The sequence below is a fragment of the Achroia grisella genome, unplaced genomic scaffold (assembly GCF_030625045.1).
Source record: "Achroia grisella isolate CSIRO2021 unplaced genomic scaffold, CSIRO_AGI_Agris_v1 utg768, whole genome shotgun sequence".
Lineage (NCBI taxonomy): Eukaryota > Metazoa > Arthropoda > Insecta > Lepidoptera > Pyralidae > Achroia > Achroia grisella.
Window position 1 is genome coordinate 58186 of NW_026713015.1, and position 27805 is coordinate 85990.

At 37.4% G+C, this 27805-nt stretch overlaps 1 protein-coding gene across 1 annotated transcript in view; it reads left to right on the forward strand.

Moving 5' to 3' along the window:
- The window catches only part of LOC131850411 (uncharacterized), a 69566-nt gene that overhangs the window by 21812 nt on the left and 19949 nt on the right, over positions 1-27805 (forward strand). The window contains exons 22-38 of the mRNA XM_059200623.1: positions 1307-1463; positions 1776-1953; positions 2935-3092; positions 4155-4302; positions 5737-5889; positions 6687-6860; positions 7903-8034; positions 8588-8804; positions 9913-10210; positions 10743-11050; positions 11196-11376; positions 11864-12028; positions 12882-13003; positions 16548-16621; positions 23011-23192; positions 23908-24030; positions 25496-25557. Of these exons, the coding sequence (XP_059056606.1) occupies positions 1307-1463; positions 1776-1953; positions 2935-3092; positions 4155-4302; positions 5737-5889; positions 6687-6860; positions 7903-8034; positions 8588-8804; positions 9913-10210; positions 10743-11050; positions 11196-11376; positions 11864-12028; positions 12882-13003; positions 16548-16621; positions 23011-23192; positions 23908-24030; positions 25496-25557 (2832 nt within the window). The remainder of the gene's footprint in view (positions 1-1306; positions 1464-1775; positions 1954-2934; positions 3093-4154; positions 4303-5736; positions 5890-6686; positions 6861-7902; positions 8035-8587; positions 8805-9912; positions 10211-10742; positions 11051-11195; positions 11377-11863; positions 12029-12881; positions 13004-16547; positions 16622-23010; positions 23193-23907; positions 24031-25495; positions 25558-27805) is intronic.

Consider the following 27805-nt stretch of genomic DNA (forward strand, 5'->3'; position numbering starts at 1 on the left):
CCCCATTGTAGTCTCTGATGATGATAATATTGTTTTTAGTGATGATGATGATATTGTTGTTGGTGATGATGATGTTGGTGGTGATACTAATAATAATATCTTAGGACAATTCACACACCGTCATCTAATCCCAAACTAAGCGAAACTTGTGTTGTAACACCTATATTAGGCAATCGACATAAGTACATAATTTTTTTTTTGTAAATACATACATAGAAAATACACAGACTAATACAAATAATCATACTCATGAATAAAATGTTTGTAACATGCGAGAAAACGAGTCCGCGACCATCGGATTACCACCAGTAAGGCAAGTGTGCCTGTTGAAGGCGCCACTATATCTAGTATGTATTAATTATAATTATAAAAATAATGTAGCAAATAGGTTATATATTTCACAATGATTGTCTGTAGAATGCAAATGTATGTTGTAATTTAGTTCCGAAAAGAATACTAGATGGCGCTGTTAGATATCTAAAACTCGATATTATTTCGTTTTCATCGATTGATATACAAGATTGTAAAATTTTATTATTCAGTAACTCAACCGGGCGTCTGCGTGCGCCCTGTCGCCACTCCGATCGATCCCACTTCCAATTCAAACGGGACTGGAAATTACGACGGCCTGAGCCGAGGTTCGAACCCCTAGTGGTGCCCTCAGACTAAAGTCGTATCCGTCAGGCGGGAGTTGGCCTTCAGCCGCTCCATAAGTCCTTCCGCGGGTTTGGAGTGCCATCTGCACTCGCCCCCTAACGTCCGGTGAAGCTGTAAAGGCCAACTCGGTTTTCCCACGAGACTACAGCATGGGGTTTTTCAAGAATTAAGAATAATATATTAGGGTTTCTTAAGGGTTGGTTAACGCGCACGTGTTACCCCTGGTGTTTCAGGCGATCATAGGCTACGGTAACCGTTTACCATCAAATGGGCTGTATGCTTGATTGCCACCATCATAGTATAAAAAAAACAGCATTATAGTCTGAAAAAATGTTATTCAGTATTTTGTAACACCATTTTTGATATCTTTATACTCTTTCCCTCATATGTGGTGTTTTATTTCGAGGTTTTTTGGGCTGTCTGAATATCGCGGCGCGGTCGTCTTCAGTGCCAAATCGCTAAACCACCGTCAAATTATTAATTATCTATATACGCATGTAGTATTAAAAGTGGTCCTATTCCGAAATAAATATATATAGTAAAACGTGTTTCAAGTCAGCTATTTAGTTATAATATGCGCGGAATGTTCTTAAAAAGTTTTAATTTACGTATTAATATAATTGTTATAGACTTTGAAATTGTTATTCAGGTGACGACACGGCGGGATGGTGGGATGAAGCGATGGACTCCTGTGCAGCATCCCTCGCTCGCACAGAGCGCTTGGAGCTGTACGAGATGGCCTACAGACGTTGCTGGAATGGACTTACACTGGGGGTCTGCGAGCGGATCATGGTTCCTCTGCTTAGGTATAGTATATAATAATAACGACCACACACTCACTCACTCACTCTGTCAGTCGCTCGCTCACTCATTCTGTCATTAGCTCACTCACTCACTCACTCACTCGCTCACTCACTCGCTTACTCACTCATTCTGTCACTAGCTCACTAACTCACTTACACACTCACTCATTAAATTATAGTCTATGTGTTATTTTGATGTATAAGCTATGTTACTATAAAGTCTCACCAAAATCCGTTCAGTGAAAGCGTAACAAACATCCATCCATACAAACCTTCGCGTTTATAATTTACTAAGATTATCATTATCTTCTCCAGGTACGCAACGCCAGTGTTTTGCGAAAGATTCTTCTCAACAGTCATCGTAGGGCTGCTGAAGAAGCTGCTCCTCAAGCCACGCATGACATCAGGCGTCGCCTCCAATTTGTCACTGTACCACAAATGTGTGGTGGACCGTATACGCACTCTCACACTGTTGCAAGTCGCTTTTGAAAAGGTCAGTTGGAATTATTTAGGTTAAACATTTAATAATAATAATTACTCACAATTAACACAGCGCCATCTACACTCAGGGTAAGCTGAGCTAGTGTTATGGGTACTAGACACATATAAATACATAGATACATTTTTTTGTCTAAATACATACATCTCTTATATATAAAATTCTCGAGTCACGTTTCTTACTTGCTTGACCGATTTTTATGAAATTTGCATATTCAGTAGGTCTGAGAATCGGCTACTATCTATTTTTCATACCCCTAAGTGATAAGGGTTGTACCACCACCAACATTTATTTTTTATTTTTTGGACAATTTTCTTTTATAATGCATAAAAAATAAAATAAAGGCGACGGATGAAAGACGACTGCATGCGAATGTTGTGATGGATGTGTGGTGTGACAAGAATGGATAAGATAAAGAACGAATACATTAGAGGAAGTATGAAAGTGGCGCCGGTGTCGGAGAGGTTGAAGAGTAATCGTCTATCATGGTATGGACATGTAATACGTAGGAATGAAGATCATATTTTAAGAAAAGTGTTACATATGAATGTAGATGGTTATAAGGGCAGAGGAAGGCCGAAAAAGAGATGGATGGACTGTGTGAAAGATGATATGGTAAGAAAGGAAGTAAATAACGCGATGACTGCGAACAGGGATCAATGGAAGAGAAAAACATTACGACGACCACAAATAAATGGGATAAGGAAGAAGCATGATGAATGTGGCATTAAAAATGCATTTTTTATAAAAAATATTTCTTTGAATAGCGATTTTAATTTATATGTTAATACAACGTTTGTGGGATATGCTAGTGATATATATAGGAAGCACTTCAACAGATACCAACAATCATACTTATGAATACAAATGTTTGTACCGTACGAGGAATTGAATCGGCGACTATCGAAATTAAAGCGGTGCGCTAAACCCCCAGACCACTGGAGTCGTCAATAAATTATTTAATTCTTGCTACAGATCCCCCTGCCGTCTCTACAATCCCCCCAGTTTGAGCTCTATAGCGAGGTAGAAGCTAAGAGTAAGAAGCTAATCAGGGAGGTTTGCAAGATGTGTGTCACGCTACGTGATGAGGACTGTCCTGCTGCTGCAGAGGATAACCTCAGAGGAGACTTCAAGTGAGTACCAAATTCAATGGTAAGATTACCATTTTTAACCTGCAGATACTACAGTGAAAGTACTAGGATAACATGACTCGCAAGTAGGCTACAGCCTACCGCCGTCTATTGCAGTAATGTGTTTATTTTTATTCAAATGGGATAATTTGATAAAATGATAATATGGACATGGCAAGTGTTGCGTTCACCACAATATCGACAGTTGACAATAACTCTGACTACTCCATCAAAGATCACAGTCGTGAAGTTATTTTACTATCAGCGATACTACAGTGAAAGTACCAGGAGAACATGACTCGCAAGTAAGCTAGAACCTACCCTACCGTCTATTGGAGTGATGTGCTTTTTTTATTCAAATGTGGTAATTTGATAAATTGATAATGTGGACATGTCAAGTGTTGCGTTTACCACAATGTCAACAGTTGACAGTAACTCTGACTACTCCATCAAAGATATGTAACAGTCGTAAAGTTATTTTACTATCAGCGATGCTACAGTGAAAGTACCAGGAGAACATGACTCGCAAGTAGGCTACAGCCTATTAGTGCAATGTGTTTTTTACTTATTCAAATTCGAAATGTGGACATGTCAAGTGCTGCGTTCACGACAACATGGACAGTTGACAATGACTCTGACTACCCCATCAAAGATAACAGTCGTGAAGTTATCTTACTATTACCGATACTACAGTGAAAGTACCAGGAGAACATGACTAGCGAGTAGGCTACTGCCTACCGCCGTTTGACTTTTGTTTCTTTGTATTGTTTAGTGGCTTATATGGAAGCACTTTAGTGATATATTTGTGTTTAATATTCTTTTTTTTTTGTTTTTTATTATTATTCTAGCTACCTATACCGGTATCGCACGGGTATACTTGTATTATATATATAACCTTCCTCTTGAATCACTATCTATTAAAAAAAACCCGCATCATAATCCGTTGCTTAGTTTTAAAGATTTAAGCATACATAGGGACGAACAGACAGCGACAGCGACTTTGGTTTTATACTACGTAATGATGTATCGAATAAATGTATCTATTTCTTATTCTATTGTTTCTAGACGATTCCAATACGCCATCTACAATTGCTTGTGCGCGGCCATCTGCAAACGGCAGCCGGGCGAGAAGTTGTACGAGCATATACTGAGCAGGGACGCGTGGTCTCGAATTGTAGATGATAATGTGACATACAACCTCACAATAGTAACTGTAAGTTTTATTTTCCTTTTTATTTATTACTAGTTGACTCCAAGAACTCCTTTCCGCTTGAAATTTAAAGGAATTTTGAATTTCTGAACGCGCCCTGTTTAACAGTTTGTATAGGAAAATAATAATAATAATCTCAGGACAATTCACACAGCGCCATCTAGACCCAAGTTAAGCTAGCTAGAGCTTGTGTTATGGGTACTAGATAACTGATACATATACATAGATATATATTTTTTTTTGTAAATACATACATATTATACATAGAAAACACCCAGACAGATACAAACAATTATACTCATGGATACAAATGTTTGTGCCGTGCGAGGAATCGAACCCGCGATAATCAGTCGAAAGGGGTGTGCTTGACCGCTAGACCACCGAGGTCGGTAAATAAAATTGTTGTTTTTACTATTCTCCATACAAGGCGCTCTGTGATTGCCTTTTTTTTTTAATAATTATTATTTATGCCTAGATGGCGCTCCGTGATTGCCTTTTTTTTAATAATTATTATTTATACCTAGATGGCGCTCTGTGATTGCTTTTTTTTTTTTAAATTATTTATGCCTAGATGGCGCTCCGTGATTGCGTTTTTTTTTTAATTATTATTTATGCCTAGATGGCGCTCTGTGATTGACTTTATTTTAATAATTATTTATGCCTAGATGGCGCTCCGTGATTGCCTTTTTATTTAATAATTATTATTTATACCTAGATGGTGCTCTGTGATTGACTTTATTTTAATAATTATTTATGCCTAGATGGCGCTCCGTGATTGCTTTTTTTTTTTAATTATTATTTATGCCTAGATGGCGCTCTGTGATTGACTTTATTTTAATAATTATTTATGCCTAGATGGCGCTCCGTGATTGCCTTTTTATTAATAATTATTATTTATGCCTAGATGGCGCTCCTTGATTGCCTTTTTTTTTAAATAATTATTATTTATACCTAGATGGCGCTCTGTGATTGCCTTTTCTTTAATAATTATTATTTATACCTAGATGGCGCTCTGTGATTGACTTTTTTTAATAATTATTATTTACGCCTAGATGGCGCTCCGTGATTGCCTTTTTTTTTAATAATTATTATTTATACCTAGATGGCGCTCTGTGATTGACTTTATTTTAATAATTATTTATGTCTAGATGGCGCTCCGTGATTGCCTTTTTTTTTAATAATTATTATTTATACCTAGATGGCGCTCTGTGATTGCTTTTTTTTTTTTAAATTATTTATGCCTAGATGGCGCTCCGTGATTGCTTTTTTTTTTTTAATTATTATTTATGCCTAGATGGCGCTCTGTGATTGACTTTATTTTAATAATTATTTATGTCTAGATGGCGCTCTGTGATTGGCTTTTTTTAAATTATTTTTTTGGGACTCAACGGCGTTGTGTTAGTTGTCCTTTTTTAATAATTATTGTTTGTGTAACAGAAGCCGCGTAAGACTCGCCACTCGGTGTCAATAGAAGTACCCCAGGGTGGAGACTACTTGAGCACAAGCAGCGTTAGGACGAGGATGTTCCTGCGAACATTATCCGAGGATCCCCTCAACTACGACCTGATCTCGCATGAGGAGCATACCCAGGTGTGTATGTATGGTTTGGAATAGATTTCACGCAATGGAAAATATTTTAAATTAAAAATATTTTATTCGTGTAGGACATTTTAGCCGCTTATGAACGATAAGCTTTTTATATGAATACTAGCTGTTCCGGCGCTAATCTCAGGAACTACTGGTGTTGTATAGTCCATTTGTCGAGGAAGGCTTTAAGCTATATAACATAGCTATATACGCTACCACCAATAGGAGTGGTGCTGCAATGGAAAATATTGCGAAATGTGGGGAAATGAAATGCGCGAGTCAGCTAGTATTAATAATAATCTCAGGACAATGGACACAGCGCCATCTAGACCCACGTTAAGCTAGCTAAAGCTTGTGTTATGGGTACTAGACAACTGATACAAATACATAGATATATTTATTTTGTAAATACATACATATTATACATAGAAAACACCCAGACCGATACAAACAGTCATACTCTTGAATATGTGATGACAGGAGCGGTGGTGAGAGTAAACACACACAGTAGGGTGTAACTTGTGCATTAACTGTTACATCTTGAATTACTCTAGCTTACAATAATTACATAAACTATATATATGACCAACTGCGTGACCTACGTGTCGTTATACAAAATGTATTCTGGCACAATCTACTATCGAACGTGCTGATTTGCATCACTATATCACAAATACAAATGTTTGTGCCGTGCGAGGAATCGAACCATCGGACGTAAAGCGGTGTGCTAGACGGCTAGACCACCGAGATCGTCGTAGATAAACACATTTGAACGTAGATTCTCTTACCTAATGTCCAAGGTGGTGACACAAGATCTGGAGTTGATTGATAACGAGCTCAGCGATCATCCGTGTTCGGCCACGCTGACTGCACTGGTCTCCCACGTGTGCTCCCAGGGTTACACCAATTGGCTGCGGGAGATGGTGCGCGCATTACGAGAACTGCACGTTAATATGAAGTGGCTATTAGCACAGGTAGGATATTTATTATTAGATCTACTAATTGTAAATACTTGCTGCCCACCTTCATGAAAGAGGAAAATCATTTATTCAAATAAACTACTGGCTTTTGAAAGGTCGTTCGGAAAGCTGTCTCATCACAAGAAGAACGAGCAAGAAACTTGCGTGTTGCTCTTTTAAATAATTTTATTATTACTTTACATTTTTAAGTTTAAGTGTGTGAATACAAACCACCAATTAGCACTAATTCAATTAAATACTCAAAAAGAAAAAATATTGAATACATAACCAACTGGTTAAACAATTAATAAGAAGAAATCAGTCATAGTGATTAGAGCAGACCAGTCCTTACAAGCAGCACCCGTTCACGAGTATGACGGACATGAAAGAGGACTACTGGCCGAAAGGTGTGGTGTATCGGCGCTACCGTGGCAGATTGCCGTCTTCAGTGCCGTGATCACACATACAATATCATTGTATTAGTTTTTAAATATTATATTATATGTATGTTAGACTATAAGGTATTTATAATATGGGCCTAGTTGCCTGAAATAAATGAATAAATAAATAAATAATTGTACGCAACGTCGCGTGGAATTTAACTACATTTTTCTAAAATAAAAGTAGCCTAAGTTACTCTTTATTACATCAGCTACCTGCCAAAAAAGTCCCGTCAAAATCGGTCCAGCTATTTCAGAGATTAACCGGAACAAACAGACAGACAGGCAAATTTTTTTTAAAATGGTATTTGGTATATGTACCGTATTTATATTTATATGCATGTAGTAAAAACGGTTATTTCAATGTTACAAATAGACAGGTGTGTCTGTTTATACAGTGTGTAAAATTTTTGTCTGTCTATTTGTTGCGGCTAATCTCTGAAATGACTGTACCGATTTTGACGGGATTTTTTTTGGCAGGTAGCTGATGTAATAAGGAGTTACTTAGGCTACCTTTATTTTAGAAAAATAAAGTTAAAATCCACGCGGACGAAGTCGCGTGAACAGCTGGTAAAACATATACAAGATGTGGTTGAAACTATGTATATTTGTTGTAGGTCATTATTAATTGTAAAGATGACCTTACGCAACACGCTAGCGTGCTGCGCCCGGCGTTGCTCGAGCTTATAGCAGACACGCCGCACGAGAAACAAGGCAAAAGACTGCTCAATGGACTACACGTAGATATAGTAAGTATATATTACTAGATATCCCGACAAACGTTTTGCCATAAATTTAAGTACTAATAAAATAGGGGTTGGTGGTATAAGGGTAATTATTTAGGGTTGTATGTATTTTTAATGCAATATTATAAAAAAATGTCCAAAATTATGTGTGATCGCTTTTTAGCTATAAGGCCGCCCGTTGTTACCTCTTTGTTTTGTTTATTATTGTGTTTTTTGTCATATTATACAGAATTGTGTATGTAAATGTATTTTCTGTGAGTGGAACAATAAACAGTATCATTCATTCATTCGTTCAAAAAAAAATGTTAGGTGTGATAGGTACCTTATCAGGGGTATGAAAAATAGTAGCCGATTCTCAGACCTACTAAATATGCTTGAAAATTTTATTAAAACCGGTCAAGCCGTTTCGGAGCAGTATGGTAACTAACATTGTGACACGAGAGTTTTATATATAATATCTACATTTATATTTTTTACAAACTGTTACCACTTACCATCAGGCTCTTCCGCTTGTTTACCGTTCTAATAATATAAACAAAATGTTTTTTTTTAACAGCTCCACACCCTAATACAATGGTGTCAGAATACCGATAGTTCTGAAACGGAAATACCGGAATCGTCGATTGCTCATCTCAACACAACCATAGAGTATCTGATCAATACCACCATAGACAAAGAAGAGAGGTTGCTCTTGGATCTGATAGACAAACTGTTGGAGATCTATGGTAGTGACGTCACGGTGCCGTGGAGATGCTTTGGGGAGTATATTACGGGTAAGTGAATAGAATAGCAGCTGACTCACGTCATACTCGTGAACGATTGCTGCTTGTACGGACTGGTCTGTTCTAATCACTGTGATTTAATCTTAATGTGTATTTATATTTGACCCTAATAAATTAGTACTAGTTGGTAGTTTGTATTCACACATTTCGACTTAAAAATGTAAAGTTACAATGATTATTTACAAGAGCAACACACAAGTTTCTTGCTCGTTCTTCTTGTGATGAGACAGCTTTCCGAATGAGCGGTAGATTAAAGATTTTGAGATGACTATTCAAAAATGCCTTAATGAAGTTTATTTGAATAAATGATTTTCTATTCTATTCTACTATGCTGAGCACGGACTTATTCAGTGGATGTTTTGAGACACATACAGTTAATCGTTACTAATATTATAAATGTGAAAGTAACTCTGTCTGTCTGTCTCGCTTTCAAGTCAAAACTACTAAACCCATTTAAATTAAATTTGGTACATAGATAGTCTAGACCCTGAGAAAGGACATAGCTACTTTTTAATGCAAATATAGGTTGTAAGGGGTTGAAAGGGGAGATTACAGTTTGTATGGAAATATCATCATTTTTTAAAGCTAGAAGCTACAAACTTTCTTTTAAGCTGTTGATTAAATATAAATAAATATACCAAGGTTACTATGGAACGCGGACGAAGTAGCGGGCACAGCTAGTAAACTATAAATGGGGCTGTTCAAGTATTACGTAAGCAGATTTATCACAATTATTTACCCCCCATCCCCCGTTGTCAGCAAAAGTAAGCAAAGCTCTTACCCCCTCCACCCATGCTTACGTAAACATCTCTCAATTAATGTATTGTTTTTTTAGCAAAGACAATGTGAGGGTTGCCATTCGTGTAAAAAAGTAAATTACGACCGATGACGTAATCATCATACAGACTCCCCCACCCCCATGTCATCCAAAATAAGCAAAAAAAGACCCCCCGCCCCCCTATAGTGCTTACGTAATACTTGAACGGCCCCAATGGTAAAAGGATTTTTTCTTTAATTGTAGCAATGTTTTACGTTACTATGGGTATAGATGGCGCTGTGTGAATTATACAGGGTGTTTATTATTATTTAATAATTACAGGTTCTCCCAACCACCAAAATAAGGTATCACTATCGATTCTCAAAAGAATAACTACACACAAAATACATATACCCGAGTTGGTGCCAACGTTGGTTAAGTACGACAAATATTGGATCCAAGAGCACAAGATGGCGGAGCTGTTCGGTTTGGCGGTCACGCTTGAGAGCGACAAGGCGGAAGCTATGCGGCAGTTCAAAAAGATATTGGAGAGATCGAGACAGAATATAGACGCATATGTGAAGATACTGTATTATGCTCAACAGGGTTATCCGGGAATATGTGATGAAAGACAATTCAGGTATTTGGGGGAGGGGGACAGCACTGGGTACATCACGTTATCATGTATCGCCCGTGATGTATTTATATCAGTTGTCTAGTACCCATAACACAAGCTCTGCTTACCGTGGGACTAGATGGCGCTGTGTTAATTGTCCAGAGTTATTTATTTATAACTCAAGTCTGAACTTCGACTAACTCTCCGCTCTCCCTCCGCACCTCTCCTCCACTTCATACTGCATCATTCTCTCTCTTTCACACCATCCTTCTGTCTCATTCACACACACATTATTAATATTATAAAACTGAAGAGTTTGTTGGTTAGTTTGGAGGCGCTAATCTCAGAAACTACTGGTTTGAATTGAAAAATTATATTTGTGTTGGATAGTTCATTTGTCGAGGAAGACTTTAAGCTATATAACATTACGCTACGACCAATAGGAGCGGAGCTGCAATGAAAAATATTGGAAAAGGTTGAGAAATGAAACGCAGACGAAGTTGCGCGAGTGAACTAGTCCTACTACAAAAGTGTGATTGTTCTTATTTTATTCCAGAACCATCGTAGACCAAGCCCCAAAAGTTCCAAAGCTATTAAAAACAAGATGTCTACAGATAATATACAATTATATATCTCGGAAATCGTCACCAGACGAGCATATTACCTCCATGTTTGATACCATAGAGCTACACGAGCTGTTGACCACAGACAATATAGAGGCTATGGGAGTGGCGAAGAATGGCCTCCATTTGATGGATGATGGGATGAAGAGACGGGTGGTGATGATAATTGCAGAATATTGTCATCACCCGGATGTGAAGGTGAAGCAGGCCGCGTATGAGGTGATGGTGAAAGCTTTTGAAGGTAATTTTTTTATACCACTTAGGTGGGTGGTGGTGATGGTGGCGAACCCGCGATCATCGACAGTAAAGGGTGTGCTAAACCGCTAGACTACCGAGGCTGTAACTGTACTATAAAAAGATTTTCATTAATTATTATTTTATTACAGATCTACTAAACAGAAATGAAGGGCCACCACCAGCAAAGAAGTCCAAGAAGAGACAAAGTGCTATATTGAATCTTGGACTCAGCGATCCGTACACCCGCACCGTGCTGTCACGTGTCTCGAGTACGGACAGCGTCGCACGCGAGGTCGTTAGCCGACTGTGCGGCGACGATATGCGTGTTAGGTATGTTTTATAAATAAGCCTGATTCGTTAACACGAGCGGGTCAGCTAGTAATTTTCCATAAATTTATTGTGCCGTATGGGGTCGTCCAAGAATTATGTAAGCACTATGGGGGTTGGGGGGAGGGGGTGGGGGCTTTGCTTTGTTTATTTTGGATGAGATGGCGGGTAGGGGAGTCTAGATGATGATTACGTCATCATTAGTTATTTACTTTTTTACACGAATGGCAACCCTCACGTTGTTTTTGCTGAAAAAACAATACATTCATTGAAAAATGTTTACGTAAGCGTGGGGGGAGGGGTTAAGAGCTTTGCTTACTTTTGCTGACATGCCCCCCCCCCCCCCCCTTGTCAGCAAAAGTAAGCACAGCTCAAGCCTTGTCAGCAAAAGTAAGCAAAGGGGGGTAATTTTAATAAATCTGCTTACGTAATACTTGAACAGCAACTGTCAAGTGTGCTGACGTTTTGTCTATATATGTCATTATTACAGACTGGCCGAGAGTATTCTACTATGTTTGTACATGCCCCTCGCGGAGCATCATCAGTTGTCTCCGAAGATCCCACTCCTGGAGATGCTGTTCAGAGAATTGAGAAGCAGTCGCCGGTTCCTAGCAGCCAAGTTGAGAGATGCACCTCTGGAATTAAAATCTGATCGGTACTTTCATATATTAACGTGTTCAAGCGAGCATATAGCGAGCAATAAAATAAAAAATCAACGATATTATTGTTAGAGTTCACATCAATATTGTAGAAAAAATCCGATATTTTAAAAAGATATTAAAAGAAGGTAGTTTGTGTTTAGTACTAATGAAGTACCCAATGTAAAGATTATTACAAATATTGTAAATAGCGCCATCTAGTATTTATAGTCCGACCTACTACACTGACTTTGGTCTATAAATATGGAGGTCGGTAGTTGAATAATCCTCTTTCGTTGCGTGAGTCGCGGCATTCAGTCGACGAACGCAGAGCGTGCCGGTTGTATTTTGGATACTAAAGTGAATTGTATTAGAAATGGGTTTATCCCGGTCTTAGTTGGACCTGGGGGGAAGCTGCAAGTAGTGAAGGTGAGTGTTAATGCATTCTAAAAGGGCCTTTTAAACCTACACCCGTGTCACAAGTCACGGGCGCTACTTGGGGTTTCCCTTGCCGGCTTCAAAGCCTAAGTCATCGTTTATTAGTGCTTCTTTACATTATGGATATGAAATTTCGGAAAATTTTATGTGTTGAAGTGTCATGATTAGATCAGACGAGTCCCTACGTCAAGTTTTTGGTATTATTATTTAGGATATTTTAGGCTTATATTTTAAGAGGCCTAAATTACTCCTTGCAGCATTAGCCATCTAGTGAAAGTTCCGTCAAAATCCGTCTATCCATTTCAGAGATTTACAAGCAGACGGACAGACAAAAATATTTTTTTTTTATGTGCTATCGTATATACTTTCATATGCATTTAGTGAAAAGGGGTAAATGTATTATTTGTATATTTTATGGACTATTCTTTATAGGGGTGATGATGACATGATCAGAACTGCATCATCTAAGGTGATGATGAAGAGTGCTACGTACCAAGGCACCTTCCGGTCCTACCGCACCTCCGGATATACCAGGCGAACTAAAAAAAATAAAGGTATACATATATAACAAGTATTATCCGTTTGCCGAAAGTAAGTGCCGTTTGACGAAAGTTAGTAATTTGTTTTATGGAAATTGCGTAAGGTTTTACAACAAACTGCCAGAGTCTGTACTCAATTTGCCAGAAAAAATTCAAATATGTTATAAAATATTTTCTTTGTAAAAAACCTTATTATAAAATTGAAGAATTTATAAATGATAATAATTTTTTTGTAGAAAATATCTAACTTAAAATTCATAGCGCTGACAATGTTATCTGATTGAACAGAGATTAAGTGCGTAGCGGTTTGTATGTTGATTGTCGCATGCCTAATCCTTGTTTTTAATTAAATATAAGCAAATTAATATTTATTTAAAAGAGAAATACACAAGTTTCTTGCTTATTCTTCTTGTGATGAGTCAGCATTCCGAATGAGCGGTAGAATCGAAAAACTTGACTATTCAAAAGTACTTATATTAAGTTTATTTGAATAAAAATTATTTCTATTTCTATTTCATTATCATTCCTAAGATATAAATAAAGGAGTTGAGATAAAAAAGAAAAATCGATATAAACATAAACAGGTGGATGATAATTTGATGTTTCGATGATGATGATGATGATGATTTTTGGATGTTTGTGTCCTTAAATATAAGTCTCTGATTTTTTTTATGATATTAGAATAACAAAGAAGCTTACTGCCTACCTGTTCACATTATCATGTGACGCCCGTAGCTTCTTTAATATGTACGTAATACACCGTAATTTCACTGACGATAGGTATGTCACAACACTGTCTATTAATTTATGTTCTCCTGGTACTGCTAATGTAGTTTCGTTTCTTTAGTACTTTTTTTTTGTTATATTATGGCAAACAAGCTGACGGCCCACCTGATGGTAAGTGGTAACCGTCGCTTATATACATGAGCAGTACTATAGACATCAGGTTATCATCATGTGACGCCCGTAGTATCCTTAATACGTACTACACAGTAATTCCGCTTGCCATATCTCTCAACAAACTGCCTATAAATCCATGTTCTCCTGGTACTTTTAATGTATGTAGTTTCGTTTCTTTACAACTTTTTTTTATCATTGTATTAATAGCAAACAAGCTGACGGACCGCCTGATGGTAAGTGGTAACCGTCGTATATATACATGTGCAGCACTACGAACATCACGTTATCATGTGCCGAGTATCCGTTGCCAATCTGAAGGACTATGAGATCACGTCTCCATACACTGTAATTTTACTGGCCATATCTCTCAACAAACTGCCTATAAATTCATGTTCTCCTGGTACTTCTAATGTAGTTTCGTTTCTTTAGTACTTTTTTTTGTCATTGTTAATAGAAAATAAGCTGACGGACCGCCTGATGGTAAGTGGTAAACATCGTCTAATATACATGAGCAGCACTGCAGACATCACGTTATCATGTGACGAGTATCCTTAATACGTTACCAATCTGAAGGACTATGAGATCACGTCTCCATACACTGTAATTTTACTGGCCATATCTCTCAACAAACTGCCTATAAATTCATGTTCTCCTGGTACTTCTAATGTAGTTTCGTTTCTTTAGTACTTTTTTTTTGTCATTGTTAATAGAAAATAAGCTGACGGCTCGCCTGATGGTAAGTGGTAAACATCGTCTATATACATGAGCAGCACTGCAGACATCACGTTATCATGTGACGAGTATCCTTAATACGTTACCAATCTGAAGGACTATGAGATCACGTCTCCATACACTGTAATTTTACTGGCCATATCTCTCAACAAACTGCCTATAAATTCATGTTCTCCTGGTACTTCTAATGTAGTTTCGTTTCTTTAGTACTTTTTTTTTTGTCATTGTTAATAGAAAATAAGCTGACGGCTCGCCTGATGGTAAGTGGTAAACATCGTCTATATACATGAGCAGCACTGCAGACATCACGTTATCATGTGACGAGTATCCTTAATACGTTACCAATCTGAAGGACTATGAGATCACGTCTCCATACACTGTAATTTTACTGACCATATCTCTCAACAAACTGCCTATAAATTCATGTTCTCACTTTTAGGTAGTTAAAAGAAGCGATTCTTTGCTCCTTTCTTCTTTTTTATTGTAATGTCAAACAAGCTGGTGTCCCGCCTGATGGTAAGTGGTTACCGTCGTCTATATACATGAGCAGCACTACGAACATCACGTTATCATGTGCCGAGTATCCGTTGCCAATCTGAAGGACTATGAGATCACGTCTCCATACACTGTAATTTTACTGACCATATCTCTCAACAAACTGCCTATAAATTCATGTTCTCACTTTTAGGTAGTTATTCTTTGCTCCTTTCTTCTTTTTTATTGTAATGTCAAACAAGCTGGTGTCCCGCCTGATGGTAAGTGGTTACCGTCGTCTATATACATGAGCAGCACTACGAACATCACGTTATCATGTGCCGAGTAGCCGTTGCCAATCTGAAGGACTATGAGATCATGTCTCCATACACTGTAATTTCACTGGCCATATCTCTCAACAAACTGCCTATAAATTCATGCTCTCCTGGTACTTTTAGGTAGTTAAAAGAAGCGATTCTTTGCTCCTTTCTTCTTTTTTATTGTAATGTCAAACAAGCTAGTGTCCCGCCTGATGGTAAGTGGTTACCGTCGTTCATATACATGAACAGCACTACGGACATCACGTTATCACGTGACATCACGTTATCACGTGACGACGGTAGTATCCTTAATACGTAGTACACTGTAATTTTGCACGATGAATATTTTTATTTAGTATTTTTGGGTTATTAAATATTTTTTCTTTATTTGATGAAGGTCGCTATTCCACGGACATAGTCGCGTCAACAGCTGATATTCTATAATGTTGCGGGTAAATTATACTATGTTGCTGATCGAGACGATGTATATTACAGATGATAATAAACTGACAATATGTACATAGAAATAATGATCTTATATACTAAATGACAATAGGAAAATGTAAGGTGGGGTGACACAGTTTAGACACAGCAGTGCTTAGTACACAATATTGAATTTGTCTTACTAGACATTATTAAATGCAATTATTATTTTGATGTATCTAGGTGTATCTGTGTCCCATATCTAAATAATAATGTACTGATGCACAAGTGGAGGATGATAGGATGGACATGAGGTCAGGTCTGTTAGCACATCATAGTAAATTCACCAAGAATTTATAACGATGGGTGGTTCCAGGGGGAACCACGTGGAGGTCAACCTGACATGGTACATTGCTAGCAACAGGGTCATCAATCCACATTACTGATAATCACCTTTCTCCCAATAGCTGATCATCATCATTACATACTATAAAACAAAGTCGCTGTCGCTGTCTATCCCTATGTATGCTTAAATCTTTAAAACTACGCAACGGATTTTGAAGCGGTTTTTTTTAATAAATAGAGTGATTGTTTTATATGTATAATACATGTACTCGTGCGAAGCCGGGGCGAGTAGCTAGTATTGAATAATTAAGTAGTATATATTTTGTTTATGGTGAGTTATAGTAATTGTTTTTTTTTTATTGCAGCTCCTATCGACTCGGGCATAGACGTACAAATTACCATAGACAGCATATTGACTACGCTACTGAAATTTGCAGAGGTATGTGTTACTAATATTATAAACGAGAAACTTTGTATGTATGGATGGATGTTTGTTACTCTTTCACGCAAAAACCACTGAACTTAATGAAATTGTACTATAACATAAAAAAAATATTTTTGATATGACTTGATTTGGTTTTGGTGATGTTGGGGTTTTGATTTTGGCTTAGTATTAATTTTAATTTTTAACTCTTACAAAACGACAAATATCTGACAATTTTGTTGACAAAAATTACATATGATAAGGGGCCTTATTACAAACTTTATAAACCAGAGACTAAACAGAGAATCACAGACAACAATTTTAATTGCCAGTTGATAAAAATATATTAATAAATGTATGCACAAATATAAATTACTAGCAACCCTGGTGTATATATATATATATATATATATAGGTACTGACTTATGTTACGGCGGGCGATATTTGCCTTTTAAAAATATATTTTATTTAATTAAAACAATGAAATTATTAAAGTACAAAATGTATAATTATATCGAATGATCGAACAAGACTACTGTAAAAATGTAACAATTAATAATTGATGTTAGGTGGCAGTATTCGTGGTAATTTGCTGTTCCCGGTAGCGGTGTCAGCTTATTGTGCCACGCACAGCAATTTACCAGGCGTTACGCCATGGTAACTACCGTCGCGGACATTTTTTTTAGATTCTTTCATACATATTTTTTTAGTAATGTGAACCGTTTACACAGCGCACACAATGGAAGGCCTTAAATATGAATAATTTTCCCCGTTTTTACAACATTTTTCACTGATGTCTCGCTCCTATTGGTCGTAGTGTAATGTTATATAGCTTAAAGCCTTCCTCGACAAATGGACTATCCAATATAAAAATAATTTTTCAATTCGAACCAGTAGTTCCTGAGATTAGGGTGTTCAAACAAACAAACAAACTCTTCAGTTTTATAATATTAGTATAGATGTAGTAATGAAAGATACATACAATGGAGTATGTGTGAATGAGACAGAAGGATGGTGTGAGAGAGAGAGAATGATGACAATATGGGAGTGAGGAGAGGTGCGGAGAGCAAACAAAGAAACGAAACTTATGTATGTATATATATATTTATAGTATTTGTATGTATATGTATTTAGTATTCATATATCTAACTTTTTATAGTGCGCCGTCATATAGTAAAAGGAAAGTTAGGTCCCTTACCCAATGCTTCTATCTCCCTGGTTGTCTGTAAGAGATTGCTTTAAGCGATGAGGCCGCCTTTTGTTTGCATATCCTTATTAGGGTGGTTCACCTCAGCAGAATGCCCGGGCAAGGAGCGCAAGCTCGGGGTCCGTACCCAGTGGTCCACAAAAGGACCAGCGGACGACCCGAAAGTATGGAAAGTATATCCTTATTGTCGCCCGGCGACGCACGCGATGTTCCCGCGCGTGGACTGTGGGCGCGAAGCATACTTTCGCGTACTCGCCCCACTCTACGCGCTTCCACCGGTCGCATCTCGCGACCTTCTCTCCATCGTGGAAACACGTCATTCGCGGCAAGCGGCGTCCAAAGTCGACGAGCGACACTAAATTCCCCTACATGCCACATCACTCCCTCAGCTGGTTACATAATAGTAGCCGGCCTCGACAACTAACGACGTAAACGAACGACGCTTGCTCACCGTTGCTTCTCAATTTATATATTCAAATATCCTATATGTTCATAAAAATCTAGACTCATTTCCAAAAAACAGCAATATTCATAATATTAATACTAGATTTAAAGACAAACTTGCTGTCTCCAAGTATCGTTTAGAAAAAGTTAATAGGTCTTTTATGGGAATAGGTATAAAAATTTACAATAAGATACCAAAGGATATATTGGAATTACCCTTAAATAAATTCAAAACATCTGTTTAACACTCTAGAAGTATTATACAAATAAAAGACGTACCAAGGTTAATTGACAATTTAATTTTTGCATTACAACGAATACATGTAATGATCAAAACGAAACTATAGCGCGTTTTAGAATTGACACAGCGCCATCTAGTATTTCATACTGTAAACTGTTACGGCCAATACTTATTACAATTTATACATACCGCCCACCATGGACAACTACAGTACTTTAGTTGTTCATCACTACAAAAAAAAATAAAATTAACATACAAAATCAACAATATTAAAGGTGAGCGAATAGACAAACAAAAATGCTATAAAAATATTACAAAACATGAGTAGAAATTAACATACTTAACAAAATTACTTTAAGCTTAATTAAACAATAACAAATTCTGACAAATTGACAGATTTACTTAGAAAATAGACTGCCATTGCAAATGAACTTATTCTGTTACAGGCAGTAAACATATCTTAGATAATGGTCTTTTAATAATATTACCCTTACATTTAAGACTAACAACGCGTGTAATCTTGTCCAAACCTTCATGTTTATCAATTATTATACCAAACAACCATTTAGCAGGTGGTAAATCGTCCTCCCTTACCAACACTACCTATAATGTTGTAAGTCATCTTTTTGATTATCTGGATTACGCCACAAGATACGCTGAAAGTTTGTATCTTCAGGAAAAACCTTCACCTGTCTATACATTTTAGTTATGTCTGCCACTAGACATATAGGATACAATCGCCAGCGCATGATAAGATGTCTCAGATCGGACTGAAGAGTCGGACCAACCATTAGATCATCGTTCAAGGATACACCGTTGCAATCTTTGCACGAAGCATCAAACACAACGCGTGTTTGAGTAGTACTTTTATCTTCTCTGATGACGGGATGATGTGGCAAATAAACAGCGTTTTTGTTATCACGTTCATCATCAGGTACCAGCTCCATATGACCCAAACCTAAATAGTCCTTTATGACATTTGAATAATCCATTTTTAACTTAGGATTTTTTAATAATCTCTTTTCTAACAAATAAAACCTACGAGCTGCTATATCTCGAGAATTACCATACATACAAGTTGGATTTTGATCACGAAATGGTAATTTGACAACATACCTACCGAATGAATCTCGTTTGGTAGTGGCGACGAACAGTTCCTCACATCTCTGCTCTTCAGGCGTGAGATGTTTACGATTCAGATTGGAATTGTCTGATTCTAACTCCCAAAATTTACGTAGGAGTTCGTTTTCATTACAATGAGAATGCAAACTAACAATTGAGTAACAACACTCTTTCTCATTGTTACCAGAAGATTCTATCTCTCCTGACAATATCCAACCTAACTTGGTTTTTTGAGCAACTAATGATTGAGATGATCCCCTAATAAGACCCTCTTCCAAGATCATTCCATAAACTTTAGCACCCAATAACAAGTCAATCTTGTTGGGAGTGGTGTACGTAGGATCTGCTAAATCTGATTTAGACAGTTCTGTTAATACTGGTAAGACAACCTTTCGTTCTGGAAGAAAAGTAGTTAGCTTCTTTAAAACATGAGCCTTTACATCAACAACAAAGTTGGGGTCATGGAGTGATTGAATTTTTAAAAACACTACAGACTTAGAGGTTAAAGAACCCGCCTGATCACTTCCTAGCCCTGATATTTGACTTCTGCTTGAATATTTCTTTAACCCAAGAAGCTGAACTGCTGCTTCAGTAATAAATGAAGCCTGCGAACCTTGGTCTAACAACGACCTGAGGGTGATATTCTTTCCAGTCTTTGAAACAATTTTAACTAAAGCGGTGGCCAATAACACTTGGGTGTCAACCCTAGAAAAACATGCTACGACATTTCTAGCTTCGTCTTGTGTAGCTGATGTCGTTGGTACGACGACATTACTATTAGCCGATTGATCACTACCTACTTCATTATCGGCTGATTGTACTATACTTCTAGGATGTAGTAATGAATGATGTCTTTTCTTACATATTTTACAACGAGTGGTTTGTTGGCATGAGTAAACCGAATGCTTAGAACCTAGACAATTATAACATAAACTGTTGGTTTGAGCAAAATTACGCCGCGTGTCTATGTCTGCTTTTGCAAATTTTTTACATTTGTAAATCTTATGGTTTTCATTACAATAAGCACATGAAAATACTGTAGTTACATGAAGTGATTTTGTATTATATTGAGTGCGATTAGAATAATTTACTTTTACAGATCTGTTATCTAAAAATTCTAATGATCTAAATCTACTCTCAAGAAAACTTTTAAATTGTGTTAGAGAAGGTAAGTCATCACCAGTTTCACTAATTTTTACTTCCCATAATTTTCTAGTTTCAGTATCCAATTTTAAACTAACTATATAAATTACAATGATATCCCACGAAGTTACATTAATGCCTAAATTTATTAATGCATTTATACACTCATTTGTTGTATCCAAAAGCTCTTTTAGACCAGTAGATGACTCTGACGTTACATTTTTTTGACTCATGAACCTCTTTAAAATACAATTAGCAAGATACCTTTTGTTGTTGTAACGTTTCTCAATAAGATCCCAACATACTTTATAATTACTCTGTGTGATAGGAACGTGACGTAGTAATTGTTCTGGTTCTCCAGAGAGATGGCTTTTTAAATAATGTAAACGTTGTACATCGTCTAACGTCTTATTGTTATGTACCAAAGACAGAAACAAATCTCTGAAACTAACCCACTCTAAATATTGTCCTGAGAATACAGGAATGGAAATTCTAGATAATTTTACTGTGAGAGACTGACTTTCCTTTTCTTTACTTAACACTGTATCGGTACTAGTTAAATATTTTGTTAATGACCCCTTTAATTCAGTCTTATAATCTATATAAGTCTCTTCAGTTTGCTCATACATATCAGTTTGAGTATAAGAAGACTTTGCAATTTCAGACTTAGGTATGTCACTAATAATTTTTGAATGAGTGTTGGTAAATTGTAGCCAAGATCTTTCTAAATTTTCCAACCTAGTTTCGATATAAGCCTGTGTTAAACGTTCCTTAGGCGATTTTTTAAAATTACTTCTGGCTTTCACAATTTTAGTTTTAATATCATCCTGTATATTAATTAACGACTCCATTATAAAAGAATACAATTTTAGAAATAATAAAGAAACAAAGTTTACCAACTCTCACCAATACAATGAATAAACAACCGAAATATTCTATTGAAACACCTATTAATTTATAAACAAACTTTGAAATAAAAACAATATTTTTATTTAACTATTATACTTATCTAAAACTATTTAAAGTCTATAATAGCACTGATGCACAAATTCTTCTATGTCCAGTAGATTGAGTAATTTTGCGTTAATTTTCTAAGTTCAAAATATCAATTATTTTTCTAAGTGTTTGAAACTGTATTAACTCTGATTGAAAACCGGCATGGATTCCCCGTATGTTCACTTTTTCTCGAATTATTCTAAGTCCAATTTCACTACTTTTATTGGAAATTTTTCTAAGTTAATAATTTCAAAGTACTTACAATTTTTTATTTTCTCACTATTATGGCACTCACTCACACTTTAACTTCACTTTCCTTGGTGGTTTCTCTCCCGGCTGCTACAGCGCCCCCTATCGGATATATCCGACAGGCGCTCTCGATGCACTCGTAGACCGGCGACACCACGCACCATAAACGGCAATCCACCACTGGGTCGGTACTCGAACACAAAAACTTGCCAGCCACTCAAAATTGAACTTTACTTCCGGCTTCGATAAGGACCACAATGTTTAACACTCTAGAAGTATTATACAAATAAAAGACGTACTAAGGTTAATTGACAATTTAATTTTTGCATTACAACGAATACATGTAATGATCAAAACGAAACTATAGCGCGTTTTAGAATTGACACAGCGCCATCTAGTATTTCATACTGTAAACTGTTACGGCCAATACTTATTACAATTTATACAACATCTGTTAAATCATATTTACTGAGCAAAGCCTATTACTCACTAAACGATTACTTGAATGACGAGCGTGCATGGCAATAGTTGTTCATGCACTGAATTTTCATTCAATGTTAGACAGAGACACCTATATAAATATACATTGTAAATAAACTGGCTTTAAAAAAGAAGTAATTCAATTGAGTTTCTTGCCAGTTCTTCTCAATTGGATCTATATACCAAACTGGACGGTAGGGAGAAAAAACTAAAATTTAGAATGTAAAAATTTGACATTCATAAGCGGCTAAAATGTCCTACATGAATAAATGATTTTTTGAATTTGAATTTGATGTTGGGGTGGTCCACCCCAGCAGTTTGCCCGGGTGATGGGCATATGCTCGAGGCCCGTACCCGGCGGCCCAAATGGGCCTGCGGAAGAACCCCCTGCTGCATATCCTTCTTTTTTTAATTTCCTTTTTGTAATTATTTGTTTTTTATGCACAAAAAAAGAAAAAAAAAATTTTATGCACAAATAAAGAGTTTTATTATTATTATTATGTATTTTACTCTATATTTCAGACAAATACAATGGTGCAACAAATATTAACTGTTGAAATATTCAAAGCGCTGGGTCATAGAGACAGCTTGTACGAAGACGTGGCTGAACAACTCGCCGTTATGTTGGCACTACCGCCGTGTGACGTCACGCCTATGTTGATCCAACTTGCTCGAGTGACCATAGACAACTGCAAAAGTGATAGGTAAGAATTTACTCAATTAATTCGCATATTTTTAAATAGAAAATGGAACCAGAAGAGCAAACAAACGGAAGAGGATATCAAGTCGACTGTATATTTTGATTTATTTATTTAAATAATAATAATAATTTCCGTGGACAATTCACAAAGCGCCATCTAGTTCAAGCTAAGCGGAGCTTGTGTTATTGTTACTAGACCACTGATATAAATAGCATACCGCCTTACTTCCGATGGTTTTCCCCTCCGATCGATCCCCCGTCCAATTCAAACGGGAATCGAAATTACGACGGCCTGAGCCGAGGTTTGAACCCATAGTGGTGCTCTCAGACTAAAGTCGTATCCGTCAGGCAGGAGTTGGCCTTCAGCCGCTCCATAAGTCCTTCCTTTGGTTTGGAGTGCCATCTGCACTCGCCCCTAACGTCCGGTGAAGCTGTAAAGGCCAGCTGCGGCCAACAGCATTAGAGTAGTCCGAAAAAAAAAAAACTTCCGATGGTTGCGGGTTCGATTCCTCGCACGGCACAAACATTTGTATTCGTCAGTATGATTGTTTGTATCTGTCTAGGTGTTTTCTATGTATAATATGTATTTATGAAAAAAATATATGTATTTGTATCAGTTATCTAGTACCCATAACACAAGCTTTAGCTAGCTTAACTTGGGACTAAATGGCGCTGTGTGAATTGTCCTGAGATTATTATAATTCTGAATATTGTTTCAGTTTTCAGGACACAGTGCGTAAGTTAAAAGAAATAACTTCTGGCACAGAAGGAGAGCAAATAACGAAGTGTTTATATGAAGAAGTGAGACTGAGATGTTTGGGACCAGAACAGTTTGTACTTGGGTATGTTATTTATTTATATACGACTGATGAACAAACTGACGGTAAGTGGTAACCGTCGCCTGTATGCATGAACAGCACTACGGACATCACGTTATCATATGATCTCGTAGTATTCAACAAACCGTCTATAAATTCATGTTCTCCTGGTACTTTTAATGTAGTTTTGCTTATTTAGTACTTTTTTTTTGTTATTTTAATGGCAAGCAAGCTAATGTCCTACCTGATGGTAGGTGGTGACCGTCAACTAAGTATGTACGTGAACAGCATTACGGATATTATGTCATCATGTGACATATTCTGCATGCGTTTGCCATATTGAAGAACTACGAGGTCCTGTCTCCAGACACTCTAATTTCACTGGACATATCTCTCAACGAACTGCCTATAAATTTATGTTCTCCTGGTACTTTTAATGTAGTTTTGCTTCTTTAGTACTTTTTTTCATTGTAATAGCAAACAAGCTTACGGACCGCCTGATGGTAAGTGGTAACCGTCGCCTATATACATGAACAGCACTACGGCCATTACGTTATCATCGGAAGCCGTAGTATCCGTAATGTGTTGCCAATCTGAAGCATTATAGGTCCGGTTCCATACAATGTTATTTCACTGCCATATCTCTCAACAAACTGCCTATAAATTCATGTTCTCCTGGTACTATTAATGTAGTTTCTCTTATTTTTTTTTCTCATTTGGCAAACAAGCTGAAGCTCCACCTGATGGTAAGTGGTAACCGTCGTCTATGTTCATGAACAGTACGGACATCACGTTATCATACGATTGATGTTTTTTTTATACCATAAACAATATATACATTTTTATACCAAACGAGCTTACGGCTCACCTGATCGTAAGTGATTACCGCCACCTATGAGCATCTGTAACACCAGGGGTAATGCAAGTGGTAAGTGGTAATAAGCTCTTTTCTTGAAGGTTCGTAAAGCGGGAGTTGGCCTTCAGCCGTTCCATAAGCAGTGGCGACCTAGGGTCTAGTCGGTGTAGTGCCCCGGGGCCCTCAAGCTCAGGGGACCCTCGAACCCTTACCAGAAAATCTCGAATGAACTGAACTGATAATTTCTCCAATTTTCAAAATAAATATGACAGATTGTAACCCGACTTTAATCATGGCAACTCACTTGAGAGAAATTCGAAAGTTATACCTTTGAAATAAAAAAATAAATTCTTTCAGTGGGTTGGCAGTGTTGTCATTTTGACGGATAACGATATGTGTGTTTTAATAAAACTGTAATGTAGGGCCCCCATTTTTCGATTTACCCCAGGGCCCTTGGTTTCCTAACTACGCCACTGTCCATATGTCCTTCCTTTGGTTTGGAGTGCCATCTGCACTCGCCCCCTATCGTCCGGTGAAGCTGTAAAGGCCAGCTGCGGACAATACCATTAGAGTAGTCCGAAAATAGAAGATATTTTCTTATATTAAAGAATTACTAGACTCCAATTGTTTCAGATCAATCAGTGATGAGAATGACATCAACATGGGATGCGGAACAGATGAATATTCACTTACAGGTTGGTTATTTAAAGATTTTAGAGATTTTATAGGCAGTTTGTTGAGAGATATGGCCAGTGAAATTTCAGGGTATGGAGACCGGACCTTGTAGTCCCTCAGACTGTCGACTACAGATGATGACGTAATGTCCGGAGTGCTGTTCATGTATGTAGGTGACCGTTACCACTTACCATCAGGCGGGACGTTAGCTTGTTTGCTATTACAATGACAAAAAAAATTGAATAAATACTAAAGAAGCGAAGCTACATTATAAGTACCAGGAGAACATAAATTTATAGGCAGTTTGTTGAGAGATATGGCCAGTGAAATCACAGTGTATGGAGACTGGACCTTGTAGTCCTTCAGACTGGCGACGTATTAAGGGAACTACGTGCTACAGATGATGACGTAATGTCCGGAGTGCTGCTCACGTATATAGACGACGGTTACCACTTACCATCAGGCGAGCCGTTAGCTTGTTTGCTATTACAATGACAAAAAAAATAAAGTAGTAAAGAAGCGAAGCTACATTATAAGTACCAGGAGAATATAAATTTATAGGCAGTTTGTTGAGAGATATGGCCAGTGAAATCACAGTGTATGGAGATCGAACCTCGTAGTCCTTCAAATTGACGATGTATTAAGGATACTAAGGGCGTTACATGATGACGTAATGTCCGTAAGGCTGTTCATGTATATAGACGACGGTTACCACTTACCATCAGGCGGGCCATCAGCTTGTTTGCTATTACAATGACAAAAAAAAATAAAGTAGTAAAGAAGCGAAGCTACATTATAAGTACCAGGAGAACATAAATTTATAGGCAGTTTGTTGAGAGATATGGCCAGTGAAATCACAGTGTAGGGAGACCGGACCTTGTAGTCCTTCAGACTGGTGACGTATTAAGGGATACTACGTGCTACAGATGATGACGTAATGTCCGGAGTGTTACTCATGTATGTAGGTGACCGTTACCACTTACCATCAGGCGGGGCGTCAACTTGTTTGCTATTACAATGATAAAAAAAAAATTGCCTAAAAACTAAGAAGCGAAGCTACATTATAAGTATCAGGAGAACATAAATTTATAGGCAGTTTGTTGAGAGATATGGCAAGCGGAATTACTGTGTATGGAGACCGGACCTTGTAGTCTTTCAAATTGACGATGTATTAAGGATACTAAGGGCGTTACATGATGACGTAATGTCCGTAGGGCTGATCATGTATATAGACGATGGTTACCACTTACCATCAGGCGAGCCATCAGCTTGTTTGCTATTACAATGACAAAAAAAAAGTAGTAAAGAAGCGAAGCTACATTATAAGTACCAGGAGAACATGAATTTATTGGCAGTTTGTTGAGAGACAAGGCCACTGAAATCACAGTTTATGGAGACCGAACCTCGTAGTCCTTCAAATTGACGATGTATTAAGGACACTAAGGACGTTACATGATGACGTAATGTCCGTAGGGCTGTTCATGTATACAGGCGACGGTCACCACTTACCATCAGGCGGGCCATCAGCTTGTTTGCTATTACAATGACAATAAAATAAAGTAAGTAGGGAAGCTACATTTTAAGTACCAGGAGAACATGAATTTATAGGCAGCTTGTTGAGATATATGGCCAGTGAAATCACAGTGTATGGAGACTGGACCTTGTAGTTCTTCAGACTGGCGTCGTATTAAGGGAACTATATGCTACAGATGATGACGTAATGTCTGGAGTGCTGCTCACGTATATAGACGACGGTTACCACTTACCATCAGGCGAGCCGTTAGCTTGTTTGCTATTACAATGACAAAAAATAAAGTAGTAAAGAAGCGAAGCTACATTATAAGTACCAGGAGAACATAAATTTACAGGCAGTTTGTTGAGAGACAAAGCCACAGAAATCACAGTTTATGGAGACGGAACCTCGTAGTCCTTCAAATTGACGATGTATTGATACTAAGGACGTTACATGAAGACGTAATGTCCGTAGGGCTGTTCATGTATATAGGCGACGGTCACCACTTACCATCAGGCGGGCCATCAGCTTGTTTGCTATTTATTACAATGACAAAAAAAAAGTAGTAAAGAAGCGAAGCTACATTTTAAGTACCAGGAGAATATGAATTTATAGGCAGTTTGTTAATAGATATGGCCAGTGAAGTTGAGCCATGACCAGTGAAAGTATGGAGACCTAACGTAGTACTTCAGCAATGTTTTATGGACCCGGCATCCGCACCGTGAATACCTGGAATTGCTAAGAAGCGTTTCTCT